This window comes from Amblyomma mixtum, chromosome 3 (genome assembly GCF_055824585.1).
Source record: "Amblyomma mixtum isolate Tamu chromosome 3, ASM5582458v1, whole genome shotgun sequence".
NCBI classification, from domain to species: domain Eukaryota; kingdom Metazoa; phylum Arthropoda; class Arachnida; order Ixodida; family Ixodidae; genus Amblyomma; species Amblyomma mixtum.
The window spans coordinates 300,507,519-300,530,755 of NC_143014.1; the positions used below are offsets into that span (position 1 = coordinate 300,507,519).

At 47.4% G+C, this 23,237-nt stretch overlaps 1 protein-coding gene across 1 annotated transcript in view; it reads left to right on the top strand.

Annotated features, from left to right (window-relative positions):
* Nucleotides 1-23,237, top strand: part of LOC149355361 (uncharacterized) — a 152,078-nt gene that overhangs the window by 79,820 nt on the left and 49,021 nt on the right. The window contains exons 18-21 of the mRNA XM_089576105.1: nt 96-223; nt 5,150-5,296; nt 14,709-14,800; nt 18,122-18,554. Coding sequence (XP_089432231.1) covers nt 96-223; nt 5,150-5,296; nt 14,709-14,800; nt 18,122-18,554 — 800 coding nt within the window. The remainder of the gene's footprint in view (nt 1-95; nt 224-5,149; nt 5,297-14,708; nt 14,801-18,121; nt 18,555-23,237) is intronic.

Consider the following 23,237-nt stretch of genomic DNA (forward strand, 5'->3'; position numbering starts at 1 on the left):
CACGGATTAACCCTGAGTTCTAACAATGTAAACCCGATGTGTGATAAAGTTACGCTCATATTCTCCTCATTTTCGAATGTCTTATTTGCTGCCAGCGAACGGCCAGCCAGCAGTACGACGGTGCAAGGGCAACTTCACGGCGGGGGCCTATTGGGGCGATGTGCAAGGAACGTGCGAGCGCCACGCGAGGAGCACAACCTTGGAGCTCAGAAATCTCTCCCTGGCAAGTTACACTGCTATTAATTCAGCTCCCTCAATATCGATTAATTACTGTCGCACTTGGTGATCTTTTGCTCGCATATTTGCTGCATCAAGCATCCAACTATGGAGCAAGACATACCTTTGGCGTGAATTCTTATTATTACCACTATGAAGGCGGAAGCCTTTAATGCCTCATCGTTGTAAGCAGGAGCTGTCGACAGAAATGTCACGCTTTTCAATTAGTCGAAACGGTCGTGACGTCACAGTGCGCGAATTTCAAACGGGGCCAATTGTACTTTGGCTACTAACCATGCAACCAATTAAAGGGATCGTATAGCGATGCTCAAGCTAAGTTTGACTTAGTTTAGTTAATTGCTTACTTAACCGGTTAGTCTAATTAACCTTTCTAGTCACACCACACAAATAAATAAAACCGAGTAGGAAATTGGCCGAGATGGGAATCGAACGCCGGTCTCCGGAGTGCGAGTCGAGCACGCTACCACCCCGCCATGCCAGCTCGATGGTTTGGAATGAACAAAGGTGCGTCTAGTGAATACGATGTCTTCGTTCACTCCCATCTTCCTTCCTTTCCGTTATGGCGAGGTTTAGGTGTCCACCGAGATATGAGAGACAGATACATTTCCTTTCCTCAAAAATCAATTTACCGACGAGCAAGGCGTATTTGTCCGCGTTTCAGATTGGTCCAAATTGTCGTCACGTCACTGCGCGCGTTTTCACGGGTGTCCACCGAAATATCTGAGGCAGTTACTGCGCAACTTCCTTTCCTCAAATACAATTTTCGACTAGTGTCTACTGAGACATGTGAGGCAGTTACTGCGTAATTTCCTTTCCTCAAATACAATTTTCATTTTCTTCATTACGGCCCCTCTTTCTTCTTTCACTCACACTTCCTCCCTTCCTGTACAGTGCGGCTCAGGTGTTCACCGAGGTGACAGAGAATTACAGCCCCATTTCCTTTCCTCAAAAAGCGTTGCGTTCAAAGTGCAATGCATTGCGCCGAACGGGTGGTGGCGTTCCTTGGACTCCGTGGCAGCGCTACAACACGCTGTCCCGTTCCACTCCTAAAGGCGAAGCTTAAGCGTCATTAATTGGCAGTTAATTAATGCGCCAACAAAATATGCAGTGAACAATCGCGTAGCAGAATGCAGCACTCAGGCTTTCGCCTTTCACCACTTTAGCCGCTAATGTTCCTCGTAATTTTTTAGGTTATATTCTGTAACCCTCTTCCTGTACTTGCTTTTTCCAAGTGCATCTGCGACATCGACTTCCGTGAACGAAACATCATAACCAGAGTGCAACATAGGGCTGCAAGTTTTTCAGTATTGAGGAAAAGAACGCGTTAAGGAAAATGCCTGATACAGGAATTCATACACCTACCTGGAAACAATCTTTCAAAAAGAACAATCACCATAATCCGAAGTGGCAGAAGTCTAATTGAACCTCAAAATTAAGTTTTCGATCGAGCGTTGCGATAGTACCTTATGTGTTGTTCACAGCGTCTGATAGCATTCTTCGTTTTAATTGTGCATGTACTCGACAGAATTGTTTAATGTGGTCTTGTTTAGTTCTTTTGTTACGTCTGCTGAGACAATGTATGTACAGCCTTTATTAAAGGTGTAGAGTCCAGGCTGTTTCCTCCTAGGCCATGCTGTCTGGCTCCTTATGGTTTACTAGTTTTCAAAATATTTTGATGGTGGCAGGAATACTCGTGCCCACTGTTTTGAATGTTGCGGGTGCAACAAGGACCCCACTCACGATGTAAGATATTACAAGTGGCGTCACATCGGCCTGCGCTGTTGGCAGATAAAGTCCCCTGTTGGCTGTGTGCGCTCCGAGGTGACTCTTCGCTTAACGGACCATATTCGCACGTTGCTTGAACCTGTCACGCTGTTAATAACCAGTGCCGTGATTATAAGGCAGTGACTCTCGCCTGAGATTCTGTGGCTCTTTCCTTTGTCCACTTGATCGTTATTAAGGCGAAAGCCTTTAATGCCTCATCGTTGTAAGCAGCAGTTGTCGACAGAAAATGTCACGCTTTTCAGTTGGTCGAAACGGCCGTGACGTCACAGTGCGCGAATTTCAAACGGGGCCAATTGTACTTTGCCTAGTAACCATGCAACCAATTGAAGGGATCGTATAGTGATGCTCCAAGTGAGACTGAGCTTAGTTAATTGCTTACTTAACCAATTAGCCTAATTAACCTTTCTAGTCAGACCACATAAACAAATAAAAACGAGTAGGAAATTGGTCGAGCTCGGGAATCGATCCCCGGTCTTCGGCGTGCGAGACGAGCATGCTATCCACTCCGCCATGCCAGCTCGATGGTTTGGAATGAACTAAGGCGCGTGTAGTGAATACGGTGTCTTCGCTCACTCTCATCCTCCTCCCTTCCCCTCCGGCCAGGTATAGGTGTCCACCGAGATATGAGAGAGGTACATATCCTTTCCTCAAAAACCAATTTACCGACGAGTGAGGCGTAGAACCGAATGCGCGATGGCGTTCTATGGACTCCCTGGCAGCGTTGCAAGACGCTGTCGCGTTCCACTCTTAGAGGCAAAGCTTAACATCTTAACCACACATCAGTGACCACACTTAAGGTAAAAAAAGTGCCCCCTTGAATTTTGACGGGTGTCCACCGAGATAATGTGAGACAGTTCTTTCCTCAAATACAATTTTCATTTCCTTCATTACGGGCCCTCTTTGTCTTCTTTCATTCCCACTTCCTCCCTTCCTCTACGGTGCTGTTCAGGTGTCCACCGAGATGACACAATTTCTGCACCATTCCCTTTCCTCAAAAAGCGTTGCGTTCAAAGGGCAAGGCATCGCGCCGAACAGGTGGTGGCGTTCCCTGGACTCCCTGCCAGCGCTACAACACGCTGTCGCGTTCCAAACCTAAAGGCGAAGCTTAAGCGTCATTAATTAGCACTTAATTAGTATTCAGACATTAATCAGTAATTAACCATTGATTAGTGATTTGTCATCACAGTAATTAGTACTCAATTATATGTGACGCCACCAGTTCCACTGAAGCAGTCAAAGTGGTGAGGAAAACGCTTTCGCCTCTACGCACTTTAGACAGCCAAAGTGCCCCCTGAATTTTATTTCGTCCGTTCGTCGGCGGCCGTTGCGTTCATCACTAGGCACGGTGTCTAGTGCCCGCGTTCCAAAAAGAAGACAAATAAAATGGTTACCGCACCACCACGGCTTGGTTGCGCTGAACGATGGACGGCTGGCTAAACGCCATGAAACAAGCCTCGCACGAGAGCTCGCGGTTTTTATGGCAGCAAGAGATCTCATATTTGTTTTTGTTTCTGATGGAGAAGTTTAACCGCTCGGCCGATGAAAGACTCTGCGCTCACAGGCCCGGTTCGGAGGTGGCTGAGTATTGCTTTATCTGGCCCTTAGGTCCTTATGCTATCCATGGACTAGGAACTCCCCCATTGTTCATCATATTTTTCCCTGTCCTTTTCTTCTGCATTCAGTGTTTCTTCTGACCTCTACGTACATAACTTTTCATTTTCGAGAGCAAATGCCAACAATATTTCGTAAATTAGAATTCATTACATACAGATTGTTTCATACATGCCCCGCAGAGGCTTGAGCAGGTCTGGCACGATCTGTATAAACGATTATATTACTTTTATAGCGGCTTCTTGAGCTCTTTTGTTTATGTCTCACGTGGGCCAGAGTCCAACAGTCATGGGCCGAATGTCCGGTCGTTATGAGGTAGAGTGGTATAGTTATGACGTTTCACGACGCATCAAATGAAATAAGGGTGCTCTTATTAGACGCTTTCAATTCGTACTTCCCAAACGAACCATGATTAATAATTTCAGAACTGCGGGAATTTCTCTTTGAGAGCGTTAGCTCTTGTAGCTCATTCTCTGTTTCGAGCAGTCGGCGGCGTCCGCTGCACATGGCTTGAAACCGACTGCGGTGGCTCACTAGGCCAGCTTGGCAGCGCGCAATGACAATGCTGAGCCAATGCATATGTGTTTTGAAAGCCGGTGAGATGATGTGGAAGAGGGATGGTGCCCAAGGTGACACTTATTGGAGTACATGCACTTGAGGATGAAAATTGTTTTCTCCCTCACCGTCGCTAACGCTCTCGCATTTCCTTTACAAACTCGTATCTGTCCTGTGAGGTTTCAGTAGGACATGTAGTGGATTCCCGAGGTCACCTGTCCTCCCAGCTTATATAAAGGTAGAAGAGTCTAAAGCTGTGCCAGAAACCGTTCGCTAGGGACCTCAGCCTTACGGGCCCACACAGAGTAACCTATTCGCAAACCCTAGGTCACATAGCGTTCGACTGCAGAGCCGCTATTGGCACCGACATGCCCACGCATTCTAGGCAGGGACATTTCCCATAGCGCACAAGCTAATTTTATTTTTAAGGAGACAACAAACTATCACTCACAATGAATACCATTTTCGCCATTTCAACCACATGTGCTTCGCCGATGTGGAAAGACCCCCGTGAACCCTGTTGAATAGTTTAATGTTCTAAGCGTCAAAACTTGCCGTCATTGGCGAAGCGAATTACTGAGGACTCTGGTAGATATTTTGCACAAAAGAGACTTCAAGGTACAGCATTTCATAGGCTTTGATGAATTTCTGCTAACGTTTCCCTTGAGTAGATCGTGTCAGGAAAAATCGCAGGTTGATATTCCCACCAACGTCAAGAGTACAGACAGAACTGCTCTTTTCTTTGCCGCATTCTTTGGCGAGGCATGAAGTCGCGACTGTTGCAGTGGTCACGAGTGCCAAAATGATTATGATAGATTTCTCCATATCTAATCAGGATTTAGAACAAGAACAACAAAACAAGTAACTACTTCTCTTCTGAAGCAAAGGCACAAAAGTATTTCAGAGCATTGGCTTCTGGGCTTTATAACGAAAGAAAATTTTTATCCGCTTTAAAAATCAGGAAGTGATCACCAAAGAGACCATGGTTCCTGCCGCGGGTCGCCTTCAAGAGCTCACGGCAGACACTGGAAATCTGGTTGCCCTGGATGTTATGTACGTGGCAAAGACTATGCAGAACATCTTGTCTGCCGGATCTATCGTGGGTCAAGTGAGTGGCTTTCTTATATGGTAAACTGATATTTATTTTTCCCATTTTCTGGGGTTCCAACCCTTTCCTTCCTGGTACCATCAACTTGCTTTAACCATTCGATCATTAGTCAGTATAGAAAAAGGCAGGGCTGAAAATCGTGTGTTCTGCTTATTCTTGACGAGCAGAAAGCACGGAGAGCACCGTCATATGCTTGCGTCGAATGGCTCAAATTGGCCTTCTACAGGGCTCTCATTTCAAAGCCCCGGCGTAGTAATGGCGCCTGAAGAGCAGGATCATAATCATGGCTTAAAGTCATAAGGGTTTACTCAGCCCTTGTCACAAAGGATGGCGGTGAACTTTCTGCCAGCCACCAAGAAATTCACGATATAGTGCTGGAAAAAAGCTGTAGCGCATCAACTACAATTTTTTCATTAACTGTATCATAGTGTAGTTCTTTTAAGAGCTATGTACCAACAAGGCCAACATGCCACGAAGCATGATACAAGAATAAAAAAAAATAGTTTGTCACAGTAATTTTTGCGGCGTTTTATTTGAACAGACCCGAGCGGCCATCTGAAGACATGCATACTGAGAGTTTTTGAAGTGCACAGGACAGTCAACGCTAAATTCAAGTGCATGCGCGTGCAGAGAGATTAAAAAAGTCTGATTCAAGCCACTGTAATGTAGGAGGTCTACCAACGCGGTGCGTCGCGAACGACTAGCGGTACAGTTCCGGTACAAACCAGAGGCAGCGATCAGTCCAGAACACGCAAGGACATCGGAACGTTGTTTCACTTGTCGTCGTTTGCGCTCGCCGCCGATGGTTCGGGAGCCGAAGGCCTCACAACTTCTCCGGGACGAAGAGGAGCCATCCTGGCGGCCTAGGGTGATGTGAGAGCGGCAGGGTCGTAGTATGGCTTTAGGCGATCCGTGTTCACGGCCTCGGCGACGATGATCAATGGACGAAGTAAGGGGTTCGATTAGGTAATTGACAGGGGAGGTCTGCTTAAGAACGCGGTACTTGGTGAGAAGTTCGGAGGAAAAGCCTGGACTTCAGGAAGGCACCCATAGTCAGACCAAAGGGTCCGGAAGATAAGTGGGAAGAAGTGCAGAGGGATCACGGGTGCTTTTCTGCTGCGGCTGGGCGTGTGAAGTGAAAGACTAGTGAAGTTGGTGGCATTCTTCGGCATAAGTGGCGGCTTGAGAAAGAGTCGTACATTCAGAAGCGTCAGGGTGGTATAGGAGAATGGTGTCCATTGTGCAAGAAGGCTCACGGCCGTAGGTGAGAAAATATGAAGAGAATTCGGTGGTGGCTTGAGCGGCGGAATTATAAGCATAGGTGACGAAAGGTAAAACGTGGTGCCAGTTGCAGCGATCGAAAGCTACATACACGGCCAGCATGTCGCCAGGGATGCGGTTAAAACGCTCAACCATGCCATTTGTCTGCGGATGGTAAGCGCAGGTGGTGCGTGAACAATGTTGCATTCGTGAAGGAGAGCTTCTACAACTTTAGATAGAAAGACCGGACCTCTATCGCTCAGCATCTCTTTGGGAGCACCATGGCGAAGAATGATGTGATGGAGGATGAAGGACGCAATGTCGTGGGCTGCACCAGATGGTAAAGACGACGTTTCGGCGTAGCGGCTAAGATGATCGATTGCAACGATAATCCAGCGGTTGCCGGCTGTTGTGCCGGGAAGAGGGCCGTAGACGTCAATGTCAACACGCTCGAAGGGCTGCGCTGGGCAAGGCAGCGGTTGCATAGGAGTGGTGGGTCGGCGAGGTGCGATTTTTCGGAGCTGGCATGCGGTGCAGGACTCAAGAAACTGGCGAATATAAAGGTACATGCCACGCCAGTAGTATCGATGTCGTAGAAGGGTGAAGGTCTTCAAGGAGCCGGCATGGCCACACAGGGGATCATCGTGGTAGGAAGAGCAAATAAAGGAACGCATATGGGTCGGATTGGCAAGCAGTCACTTGCGACCATCAGGAAGGTAGTTCCGGCGGTAAACAAGCTCTGTCTCTGATGGCGAAATGGTGGGAGTGACGACGGAGAGCACGGGAAGGAGGTCCAGACGATTGGCCAGATATGAAATCCAAGAGGCAAGTGATCCACGGGTCTCTGCGTTGCTCGGAAGCCATATCAGTGGACTCAAACGTAAAAGAATGCAGGGCGGGTATACAATGCACTGCCTCAGACGGCAGAGGGGAATGACAGAGGGCATCAGCATCGGCATGTTTACGCCCGGAACGACAGACAACATGAATGTCGTGCTCTTGAAGTCGCAGAGCCCAGCGCGCCAGTCGACCAGAGGGATCTTTCAAAGAAGGCAACCAGCAGAGGGCGTGGTGATCGGTGACAACGTCCAAAGGGCGCCCGTACAAGTTAGGGCGAAATTTGACGATCGCCCAAAGGATGGCTAAACACTCCTTCTCGGTGGCGGAATAGTCGGCTTCAGGTGGAGACTTTGGAAGTTGGGAGTGTGCAGCGGCGAAGGCGTAGGTGGGCTCGTAGACAAGCACAGCTGGCGGGCGAGTTCCTCACGGACAAACTGCTGAATGTGCTGGAGGAGCGACTGGTGGTCCTGAGCACCGTCCCCGAGAAGAACCATGCTGGAAATTGTTGTCTCTTGAAAGCCGGCTCGGCGAGTGGAAAGGCGCTGTTTGCACAGCCTATTGAAGCTTTGGCAGTAGCCTATCACATCGGACACAGACTGCGGATTCTTGGCGACGAGCATCTGAAAGGCGTCATCATCAATGCCTTTCAGAATATTTCTGATCTTGTCGACCTCGCTCATGGGAGCGTTGATGCGCTTGCAAAGGTCCACGACATCTTTGATGTAGCTTGTAAAGTTTTCGCCGCTTTCTTGTGCCCGACTGCGCAAGCGTTGCTCGGCACGCAGCTTATGCACAGCGGGACGCGGAAAGGCCTCTGTGAGGCTGGTTTTAAGGTCCGTCCAGCTAGAGATGTCAGCTTCGTGGTTGCAGAACCACAGATTGGCTACGTCACTCAAATAAAATATAACGTTGGTGAGCTTGACGCTGTCATCCCATTTGTTATATGCACTTACGCGTTCATAGGAGGCCAACCGGCTAATCCTCCACATCCGTGTCGTCCGTGCCACTGAAAAAGGCTGGGTGACGCTGCCGCGCTACGCCGGAACAGATGACAGCCGAGGGAAGCGGTGATGCAGGTTGGGTGGCGGTCTCAGGCATCGCAGAAATGGGAGGCAATGCACGGCTGCGAATCTCCAGGGTGAGGGGATCGCTAGCACCTCCACCACGTGTAATTTAGGACGTCTTCTAAGGCACTGCGTCTCGAATCACTACGGGCACATTCCCGGTACAGACAAGAGGCAGCGGTCAGTCCAGAACATGCACCATGATGATGATGTTGATAATGATGATGTCTTCAGGCTTAATGCAGGAACATCCGAACGTTGTTTCACTTGTCGTCGTCTTCTTCCTTAAGCGCCAGCCGCCGATGGTTCGGGAGCCGAAGGCCTGTCTTACACCACCTTGACTTCATTAACATGTCACAGCATGTATTTACGCATTCATTATCAAATACTAGGAACCTTTAGATACATGATGCGTTAGTTTTACCGGTCTGATTTGCTTTCTTAGAAGCCAGAAGAGAAGCTTGGTACTAGATTTATTTTAACTATAGAATTTATGCAAACATGGCGAATGGCAAATATGCAACTTGGCAAATAGTTCTACATAGTTGCTTCGCCACAACACCGCAGTGCCAGGCGGGATGCACATGCTCACCTAAAGCCTATCTTTACGAGAAACTATCGGTTCAAGATTAACAAAAACGTTTCAAGGAACATGCTTAAAATCGGTAATCTAAGACAAAAGATTAGTGCACTGAAAATTAAGAGAAAAATCACATGACACCGAAATGGTCTGGAACCGAAGACCACTATCAATTGTACCACGGGTCACAATATCAGGGAACGAACTTGCGATATCTTAACCTTCTACGGGTACCCGGTATGGAATTTATATGTCATTAGCGTGTCTGGGTTGTGGTTGAAGTATGTTTTCGCCGCTACGCCTAAAACTCGGGTTAACTGAGAGCTTTCCGTAATTATTATGCCATTCCTTTTTGAGGTCTTTCATTTAAAATAAAACCAGCAATTTGGAAGTGGCGGGGCGTCCACGAAACGTTGCATAATGAAATGTTCATCTTGCTCTCTGCTGTGACGTGTGGCTCTTTCCGCGTTGAAAGAAAATCAGGCGTTATACGACATTAACATGTGTGGCCATCACCTCACGCGTCCAGATGCCTGTGCTCTTAATTAGCAGCTTATGAAGGAGTTCCACTGCCTGCCGGCTAACGGAGTGACTGACTCGGCAACGTCAACGATGCTGGTGGTGTCGGCGAAAACTCACTTTACCGAGGTGTTCGCGTGCGTTCGAAAAGTTCCGGCAGCATTATACAGACTTCGCGGCGGCAATTTACACAGGCCAAGCGCTATGGGCTGCGTGTGCTTATCGCTATCATGAACCGCCGCGAGGGAAGCATACCGCTGGCGTAAATAGAATAGCTAACGTCTGCGTAATTGCCCTCTCGCCTTTTAAGCGGCAGCACACACGGCTAAATGATCTGTTCGTTTGATAGGTGGAACGTTCGACAGCTCTGCAATCGCGGCTCGGAAGCGGTCATGTCATGTGGCATTTTTCTGTATTTCGCATATGTATTTTGCGGGCACCTGGAGCGAGGGGAAAAACCAAATACGCAATAAATTGAACGTTAGAAAGTGCCCAGTCGAACGTTTTGCTGACTTGTCTGTAACTTTGTCATTGCAATTTTTTGCCTAACTTCTTTGCTTGCGAAGGTCGTTAATTAACCCTTTCGGCCCTGGTGTCCTATAAAAAGGACAGGAAGCAAAACGGCTATAAGTCATGATTAAAATGCCCAATAATCTGAAACAAGAACTGAGCTGACTCCCAAGGCATCCCTATAAGCAGAGACATCACTTTCTCCTTCGTCTTCCTCATCTTAGCGCCGAGAGTAAACAAACAAAATGGCGGAAGATGGGGACGGCGGCTGCAATGGTAAGTGCTATTTTGCCATTTTTTGACTCTATACCTAAGAGCGTGTTCGTGATTAGAATTTTTGCAGGTTGTTTCAAAGACACTAAGGGCTTTAACAGTTGCAGAACATTTTCTGTGCGGTTAGTACATTTTTCGCAGCACGCCGCGATATGTGTGTCCTATATATAGGACGCCAGGCTTCAGTGGTTATAAACCACCGACGCGTGTTGCATGCAAGTGCGGAACATTTTTTTGGTAATGCCTAATTTTTGTTTTTGTTTTATTGCAGAGGCAAAACTGTGACCTTACTCAACGGCAAAGCGGCCTCGATTAAGACATCTGCGTTTCGAGGATCCAGATGTCATGTTTGCTGCACTGAAGGATGGTTACGTGTCGGAGGTTGAAGACGCTGAGGAGGACGTGCATTTGAGCTCTCGGCTGCATCCAGCGTTGATGAAGTTGACAAAGCAACACCTGAAGACAGGTCGTGGTACAGGAGAGCTTTCAATAAGCTAGCAGCCACGTATCACCCTCAATAATCTGGTGACGAGAATGAGAATGATCTTGATGGTCTACCGACCACGTTCACGTATCCGTATTTTTCTCGGTACCGAATAGTGTTTTTTGCTGTTCTTGCCGAGGAAACAAACATGTATTCTATTTATCAAGAAGGAATATCCGTTGAGATGACGAAGAAGAAATCAGAAAGTTGGTTTCACAGCATTTAGCGATGGGTGTCTTTCGCTAGCCACGGCTAGAATCTGCTTGCACATTGTAGACGTGAACGGAGACCTGTTGTGAACGCTCTGCCTTCACTACGGCGAAAGCTATGCCTTCACTACGGCGAACGCTGCGCCTCACAACGGCGAACGCCAAGCGCATGTCCTCTCGCTTTCCCTCGACCCTTCCTCCCCTTACCCTTGCCCGGTCACGCTATGTAAGCTGGCTGATCGGGATGAATAAACGCTCTTTCTATCCCGAGCGTCCGTTTGTGTTCCATGGAAGCACGGCACGCGCAATGCGCGTACAAGCTTTGTAACAAGACCACACCACCAATTATCCTTTCTGGAAGGTCAGGACAGATTTGGACACATTTCGTGAAAGATGCCTAAACCTCTCTTTCGAGGCGCATCATTGCAGCGATGAGCAAATCATTCCGTTCAAAGGACAGCGAGACATAATACATCAAAGTGAAACCAAATACGTGGGAAGTGAAAGTTTTCATGCGGTGCGCCGCCTCGGGGATTACCTACGACTTCGTCGTTTATCAAGGTTCACCCACTGAACTCATTCCAGCTGTTTCAAAACTTTCAACATGAATTAATCGACGTCGAGTATTAGCTGCACCTCAAGGCAACCAGCAGGTATGTTCTCAATATTTTAATTTTTGCGAAAGTCTTGAAATAAAGAGTAACGTCAAACTTTGCTTTTTTTTGTTCTTGCAACCACTAAGCCCTGGTGTCCTATATATAGGACACTGCGCCATCTTTAAAACCAAGGGTCCCCTAGAGAAATTTTTTGCATTAGTGTGTTCCTTGGGTGGCAGTGAAGCAAAATAACACTTTAGAAAAATTCCCGAAGTAGCAAAAAAAATTCAGGGCTGAAAGGGTTAATATCGGCTAATCAATTAAGCAAAATACAAAACATGGTGTCACTTGCTGCATGCAATTGCCAGCGACATACATTTATTTGTGCCGTCGTGGAATGTGTCGGCTTATTTTTAAACCCTAGCTAAAGTTAGTTTGAACGTCCTGTAGTTACCCACTTGTCACTGCCCACTGGGTTGTGGGCAAAATTGCCCACCGTGGCAGGTGCAAGTTCAATGATGATTGCTCACGGGAGTTTGCTCAGGAAGCGAAACCTGTGTCTTACAAGCTGCAATGATGGCTGCACCTGTCATCGTAGTGCACTGGAGCATCACTTAACTGCTGCACCACTGTACCTCTCCTCTCCTCTACCTCTCATCTCCTCTAGGTGGCTGGATACCGCATTGTAGCTTTCCAAGAAGAGCGCGAGTGAAGCCACCGGAAGTTGGACGGCTTGTCCCGGAAGTCGAGTGTCTGCTGTGTATTTTAAGGCAAAAAGTCGCATCGTTCGTCCTTTCGTTCTCAGTTTTTTGCGTTGTTCTTGTTTAATGTCTGCTGTTGTATGAAAGGAACAAGCAAGCCGAATGCGAGAAATGTGATCATTGTGTGCAGAACCGTGTAATTTCAGATAAACCGAAGAAAACAGGCATGCAGGTCTCACCCTGCCGCGGGCATTAAACACTGTTTTTGTCTTATCTTCCGACAGTAAATTGAGAAGTAGTGAAGTAACGATGAGGCTAGATAATCTTAAAACCGAATTTTCGTGTAGCAAAGAAAAGGCGAACGATGACGCGGAAATCCTTACACTCGAAGAGCTACTCCTTCTGCAGCTGCCGTAATTTCAGTTTCAAGTTGATGGCGGACGATGACTCCTCTCATCGATGGCAGGTGATGTTTATCGCTTCAGGGCGTCATTTCCCTTCCAGACGTGCTTTTAACGTAACTCCAAAGCACAGCCACGTTCACAGCGCGAGAGAAACTATTGACCAGAAAGACGAATGCTGCAGCAGCGTGAGAAACGCTGTTCTAAGTCAACTGCACCAAGCATCACGAATAAAAGCCCATTCACGCTTAACTTGCTGCAGTACGAAAAAGTAGATGGCGCGCTTCGTCGAAAAAGTAGCACCATACCTTTTGGAGGTGCTAATGTGAACCAACCGCCAACAACTCGCTAGATAGTAGCCTAGCCCTAGCTCCGGTTCGGTCTAAACATAATTAGGTAAAATGGTCACGGCAAAGTCAACTGCCTGGTGAAGGCTTCCACCTGTTCTATTTTGAATTTATCTCCCCCCCCCCCCCCCTGATAGCATAATTTGGGCTTGAGCGCGGGAACGTGCATCACAGTAGAGAGTAGAGTTGGGGACGCTATCGCAACGGGACGACACAGCTGGGCAAACGAGGCTTCATACTTGCTGTGTGTACCGACATCCAGTTGTCTGCTAGTGTCGTCCCATTGCGATGCAATGGACCCTTATTTTTGAAACGTCTTTCCCGAGGACTTTGCTGGTCTCCTCGCTAAGTTGACGACGCATCAGGTAGGCATTGTCACGGAAAAAGACGAGAACGGCGAAAAGACAAAATGCAAAGTGCAAAAACAAAGCTGAAACTGAAAAACCGTGCTGAGGTCAGATTTCATGCACTGCCAAAGGCTGACTTCCAGGGCAAGGCTGTTTACTTCTGGTGGCTTTACTTTCGGGTGCTCGATGCGTCATCCAACCCCCTAGTGGACGTCAGTGATCCTATCCTATCTCGACTGTGAACCGACTCATTCCATCATCTTCACTGCTCGGCATTCGTCAGGGAACTCAGATTATGCACCCCATACTAAGGCGTACGATATCATGCATCGACGGACGACGACGAGGTGCCTCTTTGGCACGCTAGACGCACCGCAAGCTTAGCAGTCATGTTCGATCCCAACAGCTGCGGTGTGCAGCCACGTCTCCTCGTCGGCCGAACGGCAGTCTTTTATTGCGTTAGCAGTGTAGTTATCTTCCGCTAAAAGAGCCATCGTCTGTGCGTGAAGCCTTCAGTGCCCAGCGCCCCTAGCTGAGCGAGTCACTTTCCCGGCACCCTAAGGTGGGTTCACCTCCGAGCGCCCACTCGTAAAGCAGGATCTCGCCACTCGCTACCCGAGCTGCATGCCAAAAGTGTACCGGAAGTCACGCGCTTTCACAGTGACTACTGGGAGTCTTTGGCCGACGGCGCAGCCAATGGCAACGCTGGGTGCAGCGGCGTCGTCTGCTGCAATGCTTGCTACGCATGCTCAAGCGCGCTGAGACGGCGACCAAGTTGGTGGGGAGGGAGCAGGGGAAGCCGGCTTCAAAAAATGTGGCGTAACCGCGTCCCTTGATTTCTTTCCTTCCTCCATAGTTTCCCACATACCAGCCTCCACCCATCACTCACCCAACCACCTGCTCTCTCCACCCACACTCATGCACCGGAAGCCAACGCAGCAGCAGAACGAAAAAGCGACGGCGAAATCAAATTTAAACGCGCTATGGGAAGTCGAGCAATGTAAAAACGAAACATAAAGCCAGAACCTCTAACGTAGATATGACCACCAGCGCATTTTTCTTTTGTAAATAATGCGCGTTGTAAGTAATGTCTAAATACTTGACAAATGTCTGCGTCTCATTCTTGAATCTTGGAGTTCGAGTTTTGTAACTGGTGCAGAATTCGTCGTGACACATCGTAAACTGTTGGCTGAATTAAAAAAATACGTTTTATTTCCTTTGCTGGTTAGCACCCTATATTGTTTGAATTCCTGAACAGTATCTCTTCTTTCTCTTCCCTAGGCAGCGGAAGATATGGTATCTACAATTGACAACGTAATGAGAGCCGACAGCCAGGTTCTTCGACAGTCCCGCTCTGCCAACTCCACTAACAGGTATGTAATGTCGAAGGAAACCTGTGGTGAAGATTAATCCCTATATTTCTCCGTTTTCTCACTTGGTTTAATTGTTCAGCAGTGTCCGTCTGTCGTCTCGCTGTCGTACAGCTGAGGTTCCAACGCATTATATCAAAGGTTTAGAAGATGGGCCTCCAGCGTTCTTAATGCTATCAGTTACGGATATTCCACCCTTCGTAGACGTAAAGCTACACATACACGTAATTTGGTTTGGCGCGTCTGGATCGAGCTCTCTGTTTTCAGCTTCCATTCAGCCTGTAGTGCAGTTGTTAGTTGACTTCGCAGACATTTTACAAATTACTGTGGATGGTTTATTCTTCATACTGCACTCACTCAAAGTGTATACCGGGTGTATTTTTTTAGAAGGTCCAAAATTTTTAAAGAAAGGTAAATTCTTTTAGATTTATTTTAACCCTGGGGCTATACTGAGGGCTACGGCGGACGCCAGGTAAGAGGCAAACTACTTTATTAGTTCGCTGATTAACTGAATACGCTAATTAACTTTTATAATTTTTTAGGGGATATGTTGTGTTAGCAGAATTGGAGATCGTCTTCCAAACAGTCCAGCCAAGAAAAAAAATTTTCATGAAAATTTTTTTTGCGTGCGTTACGAAGCGAGAAAAAGTCATCCTGGTAGGCAGCTTCACACTGTAGCACAGAGTCTGTGAGCACCTGTGACGTGAGTCGCCCCGCTCTGCGCTTTGTGTCAATGCGTTTTTGTTCCAACGCGGCATTCCGTGAGGCCGCGGAGCGAAGCGAAACAAGCAGCGACAGCGCAGGCCGCCCGTCCGGGCTTCAGGTGATATCAGCCGTGTGACGCAAACCGCAGGGCGGAGCGAACTACGTCAGAGGCGCTCACCTCTGCTGGGTTACGGTGTGAAGATGCCTACCAGGGTGACTTTTTCGCGCCTCGTAACGTGTGTGAAAAATTTTTAATTAAAATTGTTTTTTCTCGGTTGGACTGCTTGGAGGACGATCTCCAATTCTGCGAATACAACATAACCCCTAAAAAAATTAAAAAAGTTTATTAAAATATTTAGTTAATCAGCGAACTAATTAAAACAGTTTTCCTCTTTCCTGGCTCCCGCCGTAGCCTCCAGTATAGCCCCAGTGCTAAAATAAATCTAAAGCAATTTACCTTTTTTTTTAAATTTGGGACCTTCTAAAAAAAACACCCGGTATACTAGGAAGAAAATACCAACCATACAACACTGGTCGGCATTGGGCAACAAAATTTCCTGCTCAGTTTCTATCTCCCCAATCCGAAACGGAAAGTTCGTGGACAAGCACCCGAATTTTTCTTCACACTTTGTTCTCGTTTTGATGGACGCAGTCATGTTTTCCAAAGATGAGATGGTGTGAGGCGCACACTGCATGTGAATTTTTGTGCTTGACACGAGCACATGCATATAGTCGCGTGGGACCAATTCAAAGGCTACCTTTCGTTAGAGCACGTGCTCTGAAATTGCCTGTTGTCACGTTACATTTCCCATGTTAAGCGCCTTGCATGAGCGCATTTGACTCGGGAAGAACGCGTGTTCGGTATAAAATCATTTCTGTGGTCGATTAGGTTTTTATTGCAGCGTATGCTAAGTATCTCCAGGAAGGAGACTATCTATACAAGCGTACAGTTTTCGATGAGTCCACCACGTCTTCAAAAATCAATAAAAAATACCGAATTTTTCCCGCTTCAAATTTTGCAAGAGATCCCGTATTCCTATTATTGTTTTCTCGTGAGAAGAATAAAATTGCTTATAGTCGAAAAGTAGTCACAAGTTACACTACTAGACAAAATAAAAATGAGGTTCGTTGATGAAACGACAGTATTAGTTTTTGCTGAAAACAGACTCACTACCCACTTTTACTGGGAACATATATAAAATTGGAGGGAACTTAATAGTTATACTCCCTTTACACCTCACAAGAGCCAGTGTAAATGCGAATGTTTGTGATTTAAGCCTATGTTTTTGAACAAGCGGACAAATTTGCATGAATTCCAGTCACCACTGTGGTTTGTTGCAACGGAGTTTAAATTTAGTTTCTTCTGGAATGAAGCAAGCCTAACTATACTCTTAGTCATCATCGTCAGCCTAACTACGCTCACTGCAAGACTAAATGATTTTACGATGATGCTGCACTTTTTTCCAAGGTTCCGGTACGCTAGGCAAATGAAATCGCCATCAGTACAGTGTGCTGCGTTTTTCTGCATTAGCAGTAGTTCAACAGTTTGTCAAGGTCATGGGCGTCAGCCGTGAGTGCATATAACAGCCTTGAGTGACGCCATGACATCAACGCGATCAGCGCTCCTAGCGCAAGGGAGAGCAAGCAGCGTCCTTATCACAACGAAAAATTTCTCGATCCACCTCGCGCACGCTCAGTTTTCGTGCGTTTCAAAGCATGTGGACTTTTAGTGATGCTGCCTCCGGAACAAGCAAATTTGGGAGACATGGCGGCAGACGGCGCTTTCAGCGACCTGAGCAATAACGTCGTCGGCATAGGCGAAGTGCAAAGGCGTGCGCGGCTTACACAGACTTGGCGTATGACATTGTGTGTTCGCTTCAGCCTAAGTGTCTACGTTTTTACTTTACTCACAGTTGATTCCACGTCTTCATGGAATCGTTCGAAGACTCTCTAGTCATCATGACTGGATGTAGTTGCGCAGGCCTTTACAACCTTATATTAGTACCTCTTATTCAGCTTAATTAATATAAATGCCATCTTCTCGTTATTTGTGCGGTATTCCTCCAGTTGCCAACTACATCACCACTGATGATTAACTTCACAGCTAGTTCTGGCCTGTCTGCTAAACCCCGATAGCATAGTACATGTCTGTCCTTTAACCCATTATATGCTTTAACTTGCCTTGCTAAAGACATTGATTGCCCTAGGCAAAAAGTTTACCTAGAGTGCACGTGGCTGCTGCTGTGGTATGCCATGTTTTCTTGGTACAAAACGGGCGAGCAGTAGCCTACCGCATTTGGCAGCACACCCATTTCGACCTTGCAAGTCGCATGGCTAACTTTAGAGGTTAAAGAGAAAAGCGAAGCATACAACCACAAAGAAGTTAAAAGCGGCGGCCCACCTTCATCACAAAAAAGTAAAACGTAAACCGTAAGACACCCACTCCAATACCCGCTAGTTTCATTACCAGCACTGCTAGGAATGAGGCTCTTGCATTGAATAAAAAAGCCACACTAAGCGAGATAAGCACTTTTCAACCTGCACATTGCATGTGATCTCTAAAGCACGAGAGAACGCTGTAAATCGTCCGCTCCGGAGCTCAGGAATCACTTCTCGCAGGATCCTCGCTGCCATGGAGGACATCTCTGCGAGGCTTTCTCCGAACACTCTAGTCGTGCGGGGCTCAGTGGCACTGGGAAAGGTGCCTCGAGCTGATCCTTTGCTGGGCATCGCCATTCACCTGCGCGACGAAGTGACGTACAACTTCAACGACCCCATGAGCCTCTACGAGGGCACTGACGCGGCCTTCATGCTCTCCGAGAGCGCATCCCCCGCGCCATGGCTTTCCATCGGCGTCATGAACAGCAACGGCCTATTCCTAGATAAGCCCAAAGGCGAGAGTGACGACGAGAATGAGGCCAGCGACAAAAACCCGGACATCGTGTACGATGTCTGCACATCCGTCCTCCAGGTCAAATACGACGTGAAGAGTGATGCGGCCAAAATCGCCAGCAAAGATTCCAGCTTCAGCTTCTACTTCAAGCAAACATGTGTAAGTGCAATATTATATACTGCCTCTTATGTCACCCGGAATGCGTAGTATATGGAAGAGGAGAAAATGAGATGTAGAAGGGAATGCGACATTGTGTTGTGGAAACGCGCTATGCTCTAGAGCTTTGAGATTATTGGGGAAAACCGACAAGCATAAATTAGGACGACGATCAAAGGTTCCGAAATGTTAGTTTAAACATAACCCAAACTACACCCCCTAGACAAAGTCATTTTAACTAATCATTCAAAAGAGCTCGGCTATATCTGCAGAATTTCTCTTTTTGCAGTAATGTGCATTGAGAGGTTTGATGAATTGGTAGCATTCTTTTAACGCTACATCGCTAAGGCTTTCGTTCTGCAGATGTCGTCAGTCGGAAAAAATCCCATAATTCCTCTAACCAGAAAATAGAAAAATAAAATAGCGGACATTTAGGTTTGAACTCACCCCCACTGCGTGAGATGGGCACGCAAAACATATACCACGAAGGGTTAATTTATTCTTTGTTCTTTACTGCCCGTAGGCCACGAAGGGTCGTTGGTTCAGGCGTGTTTGAGGGGCACCCAGTGAATGCGTTGTAGGTATATGAATTAGAAACGTGGTTTAGATGTGTTCTGACCTTACAGTAATGGGGAAAAACATATTAATATGCTAATTATGTGTCAAAAATTGCGCGGAATGAAAAGGCGTTGTTATGGTGTTTCATTGTACTGAAAAAAATGGTGTGTATGTGTATGAAGTGGAGTAGTATGCCGTCCACTGTAACCTAGATAGGGACTCACAATTGGTAATCGATAATTGTGATTGGAATTGATGACTGACGATCGTGATCGGTAATGTGATTGTTGATTGGTAATCGCTAAAAAATAAGAAAGAGAAAGGGAAAAAATAGGAAAAGGAGCAGAAAGCATTACCAAGGATCTCACGAAGCGGAAGTTGTACGTCACATGACTTAGAAAGAGATAATGCGCACAAAACAAGACAAGCCGAACGTGAAGACACAGACAAGCCAGGAGTCACATGATGCCTGACCCTGTGCATGGGCAATGCTCAGTATTGTGAAAGTACCTCACCCCATTGGTATTTGAATCAATAATGTTTTGCAAACATGCATCGAAGCACCGTTCCAACACTGGTGTGTAAAGAGGTCGCTGCTATAAATATTGGATTGGACGATTATAATGCGTGCGTGGTCATTCCCCTTTATTTACGGCACATTCCGCAGCATCGAAGCGAGATGTTTGTTCAGTGCCTGGAGCCGCTCTCCCTCAGGACGCTTCTCGCTGATTGCTCACGCACGTATACACCATATGCCTCTGTAACGGAAAATTACAAACCGTAAAACTAATTCCAGTCATGTTACCATGAAAGAAAAGCAATTTCGGTAAACACATGAAAAAAATGCTTTATTTTGTCCCTCTACGCTGTACAATCTACTAATGGCTGGATAAAAAAAAGGCGCTGAAGTGTTCGTAAGTTTCAGTTAACGTCGAGCGTATAACCGATGTGGAGACAGTAGTTAGTCGACGGAATAATTTCAAGTGCGTACTTACGTGCTAGCACCCCGACGTCGCCGTCATAAAATCCTCCTTCACCGCCGTGGCCTTCACCGCTCAAACGTCTACAAATGTTACTGTTCACCACTCACGTCTTTAGGAGTGACGTCCTTCATTACTGAAACAGGGACGATAGGGTTCTACCATCCTTGCATGCGACATACGCGTAGAATGGCGTTGTCGTCTTTGATCGTGGATTGAATATGAAAGCAAGAGGAAATGCGCAAAGCACTTTATGTCACATAGTCAACGACGACGAGCGAGCGTTAGCGCGTGTTTTCGCGGCTCCCTTCGTCGCTTCACTCTCAACCGAACTCCAGGAGAGATGAAAAATCTGTCCCAAAGCGACGCGGGAAAAACGGGGGAGTACTTCTGCATGATGTCAACGCGCATTGGCCGGGCGCAGTGAACAGGTAGTAGATTCAAAGCCTCCTCGCCATGTCCTGGAAGCGTCCCGTGGAACGGTAGGCGAGCGCGACTTGAAATGTTCGCTAGTGGGTTATAGAGTGAGCACCTCCTCGCCATTTTGAGGAAAGGGGCTCGGAGGACAGGACAGAAACACCGAGGATCACTCGAGGAAGGAACAAAGACCGACGGAAAACCGGTTATAAGTAGGGTTTTTTTTTTGTTGCGAACGGACCCAGGCAGAGCAGGGAAGGTGGTGGTGAGGCGAAAGAAAAAAGGTTGAAAATTCAGGAGGGCACTTTGTTTACCTAAAGTGCGGTTAGGCGAAAGCCTTAAGCGCGGTGTTGCTGCTTGTGTCACTGATGTGTGGTTAAGAAGTTATGCTTTCAATCTAACAGTGGAATGCGACAGCTTCTTGGAACGCTGACATGAAGTCCACAGAACCTCATCGCCCGTTCGGCTCTACGCCTTTCTCGTTGGTAAATTGGTTTCTTAGGAAAGGAACCCGATCCTCGCCGTAACGGAAATGGAGGAAGATGGGAGTGAACGAAGACACCGTATTCACTAGACGCGCCTTTGTTCATTCCAAACCATCGAGCTGGCATGGCAGAGCGGTTAGCGTGCTCGTCTCGCACTCCAGAGACTCTGGTTCGATTCCCCAACTCTACCAATTTCCTGCTCGGTTTTATTTATTTATTTCGTGTGACTAGAAAGGTTAATTAGGTTAACTGGTTAATTAAGCAATTAACTACACTCAGTCCCACTTACTTGGAGCATCACTATACGATCCCTTTAATTGGTTGCGTGGTTACTAGCCAAAGTAGAATTGGCCGCGGTTGAAATCCGTGCACTGTGGCATCACGACCATATTGACCAATTGAAACAAGGTCAGCGTATCTATGGCGGCCACCTGAGGTCGCACTTTGGCTCTCGGAGTGTTGCTTTCGCAACAAGAACAATTTGTGCGAAAGCGTGTCACTCTTGTGAGGTTTCTGCACGTTTTGAGGTTTCTGAGCGTGTTTTGTATTGTTTGCTCGAGCGCTGTATCTCTTCTCTAGCCCGAATCGAACCTGAGGGATCGAACTTGCGTCTTTAGGGTCAGCAGTCAAGCGCCATAACCACTGAACCACCGCGGCGACTAGTTCTGAAGGTCATGCGTCACATGTTTCATGGAGACGAAGAAAGCGCTTGTAGGGCTGTCGTAAGTGAAGTACATTGAAACAAACAAGACACCTTATACTAACAGCTTTCTTCGCGGCGACTGCAGTACACCAGAAAAAATGCAATGCGATATGTGCAAAAGGAGCACGAAAATTTTCAGGCAAAGAAGCGAGGTTTTTTTTTATTATAATGACGTTCAAACTGCAGCTCTTCACAAGAGTGAAACATACAAGGTCTTAATATTTGAGCACGCGTAGCCCTTTAACGTCCGATGTAGGTTGTACAAACGGGCTAAATGTCAGATTGTCAACTTTTCCGGTGTATAAGTAATGTACGTGGGATTGTCGATAGCTGTTGCCCGGCAACTCGCTAATGGCGCATGAAGTTTCTGCATTATGAAGCCAAGAGTAATCTGCGCAGGACTTACGAAGGCTGGAGGAGGAAAAATCATAGCTGTCTGCCCACACACAGCCGCCTTGGCTTTGTCAGGGTGCTGCACGGGAAGCCTTTATTGCGGTTGCCCGCAATTCACCGTCAAGTAGCCCGCGTCTTCCATGCACGCACTGCATGTTTCACCACTGCGCAGCCTACGCTTAGCCATTTTCTACAAGATATGAAGGATACAGGCTGGGAATAATTGGGAATGGCAAATCTGTCCATGCCTAGCCCAAGTATTTTCTACGCAGGACCCATGCAGGCTATAGGAGGCAAAACTGGTGTTAGCCCACACTCAGCCTAATTGGCTACATAAGGGTTCTGCACGCGCAGGCTCTATTGGAAGTGCCTGCACTTCATCATCATGTAGGCCCATCTTTTATGCACACGAACTGTATACATAGAAACTGCATGTGGGAATGGCAACCGTGCCCATGCCCAGCCCATACGGGACCATCGCAGGTGTTGCACAGACAGCCCAAACTGCATGCCTACGCGTCGCCAATGTGAAGCCCAAGGTTTAGCCCCTATATTTTCCACGTGGGACCCATGGAGGTTGAAGGCGGGAATACTAGCTCTTTTCCCACGCAAAACCACCGCGGCTCCCTCACGGTGATGTACGGGCAGCCCCTTCTGGGGTTACCTCACTTCACCATAAGAGCCCGCATCTTAGCCCGCATGTATCTGCGGTGGGACCTAGGTGGGCTGTCCAGACTGTTTAAGCCCATGCATTGCCGAGGAGGGTCCCACTCAGGAATCAAGTGGGCAGCCCAAGTGTTTTGTCCAAGCACTCCACCCACGGGGGACCCATGTAGGTTTACTGGAGGCAGCCACCAGCCCTCATTGCCCATGTCGACCCGTATGGGCCCGCCACCTTGCGCTACTGGGGTTGTAACTTTATCGGAACCTCCCACTGTGGAAGGTGGCTGTTAAATTAATGATTGGTCGGAAGAGGTTGCTTGGGAAGAGCAACCTTGGTCTTAAAAGCCCCGCCGCTGGCTGTCTTTTAAATAGCCACCTGCCGGGGCAGTGGCGCATTGCTTAGCCGTTGCATTACTGCGCCAGCAGGTGAATGAGGACGTGCCGAGATCTATGACTTTAAACTAGAGAGTTACTAGTTCCGCATTAG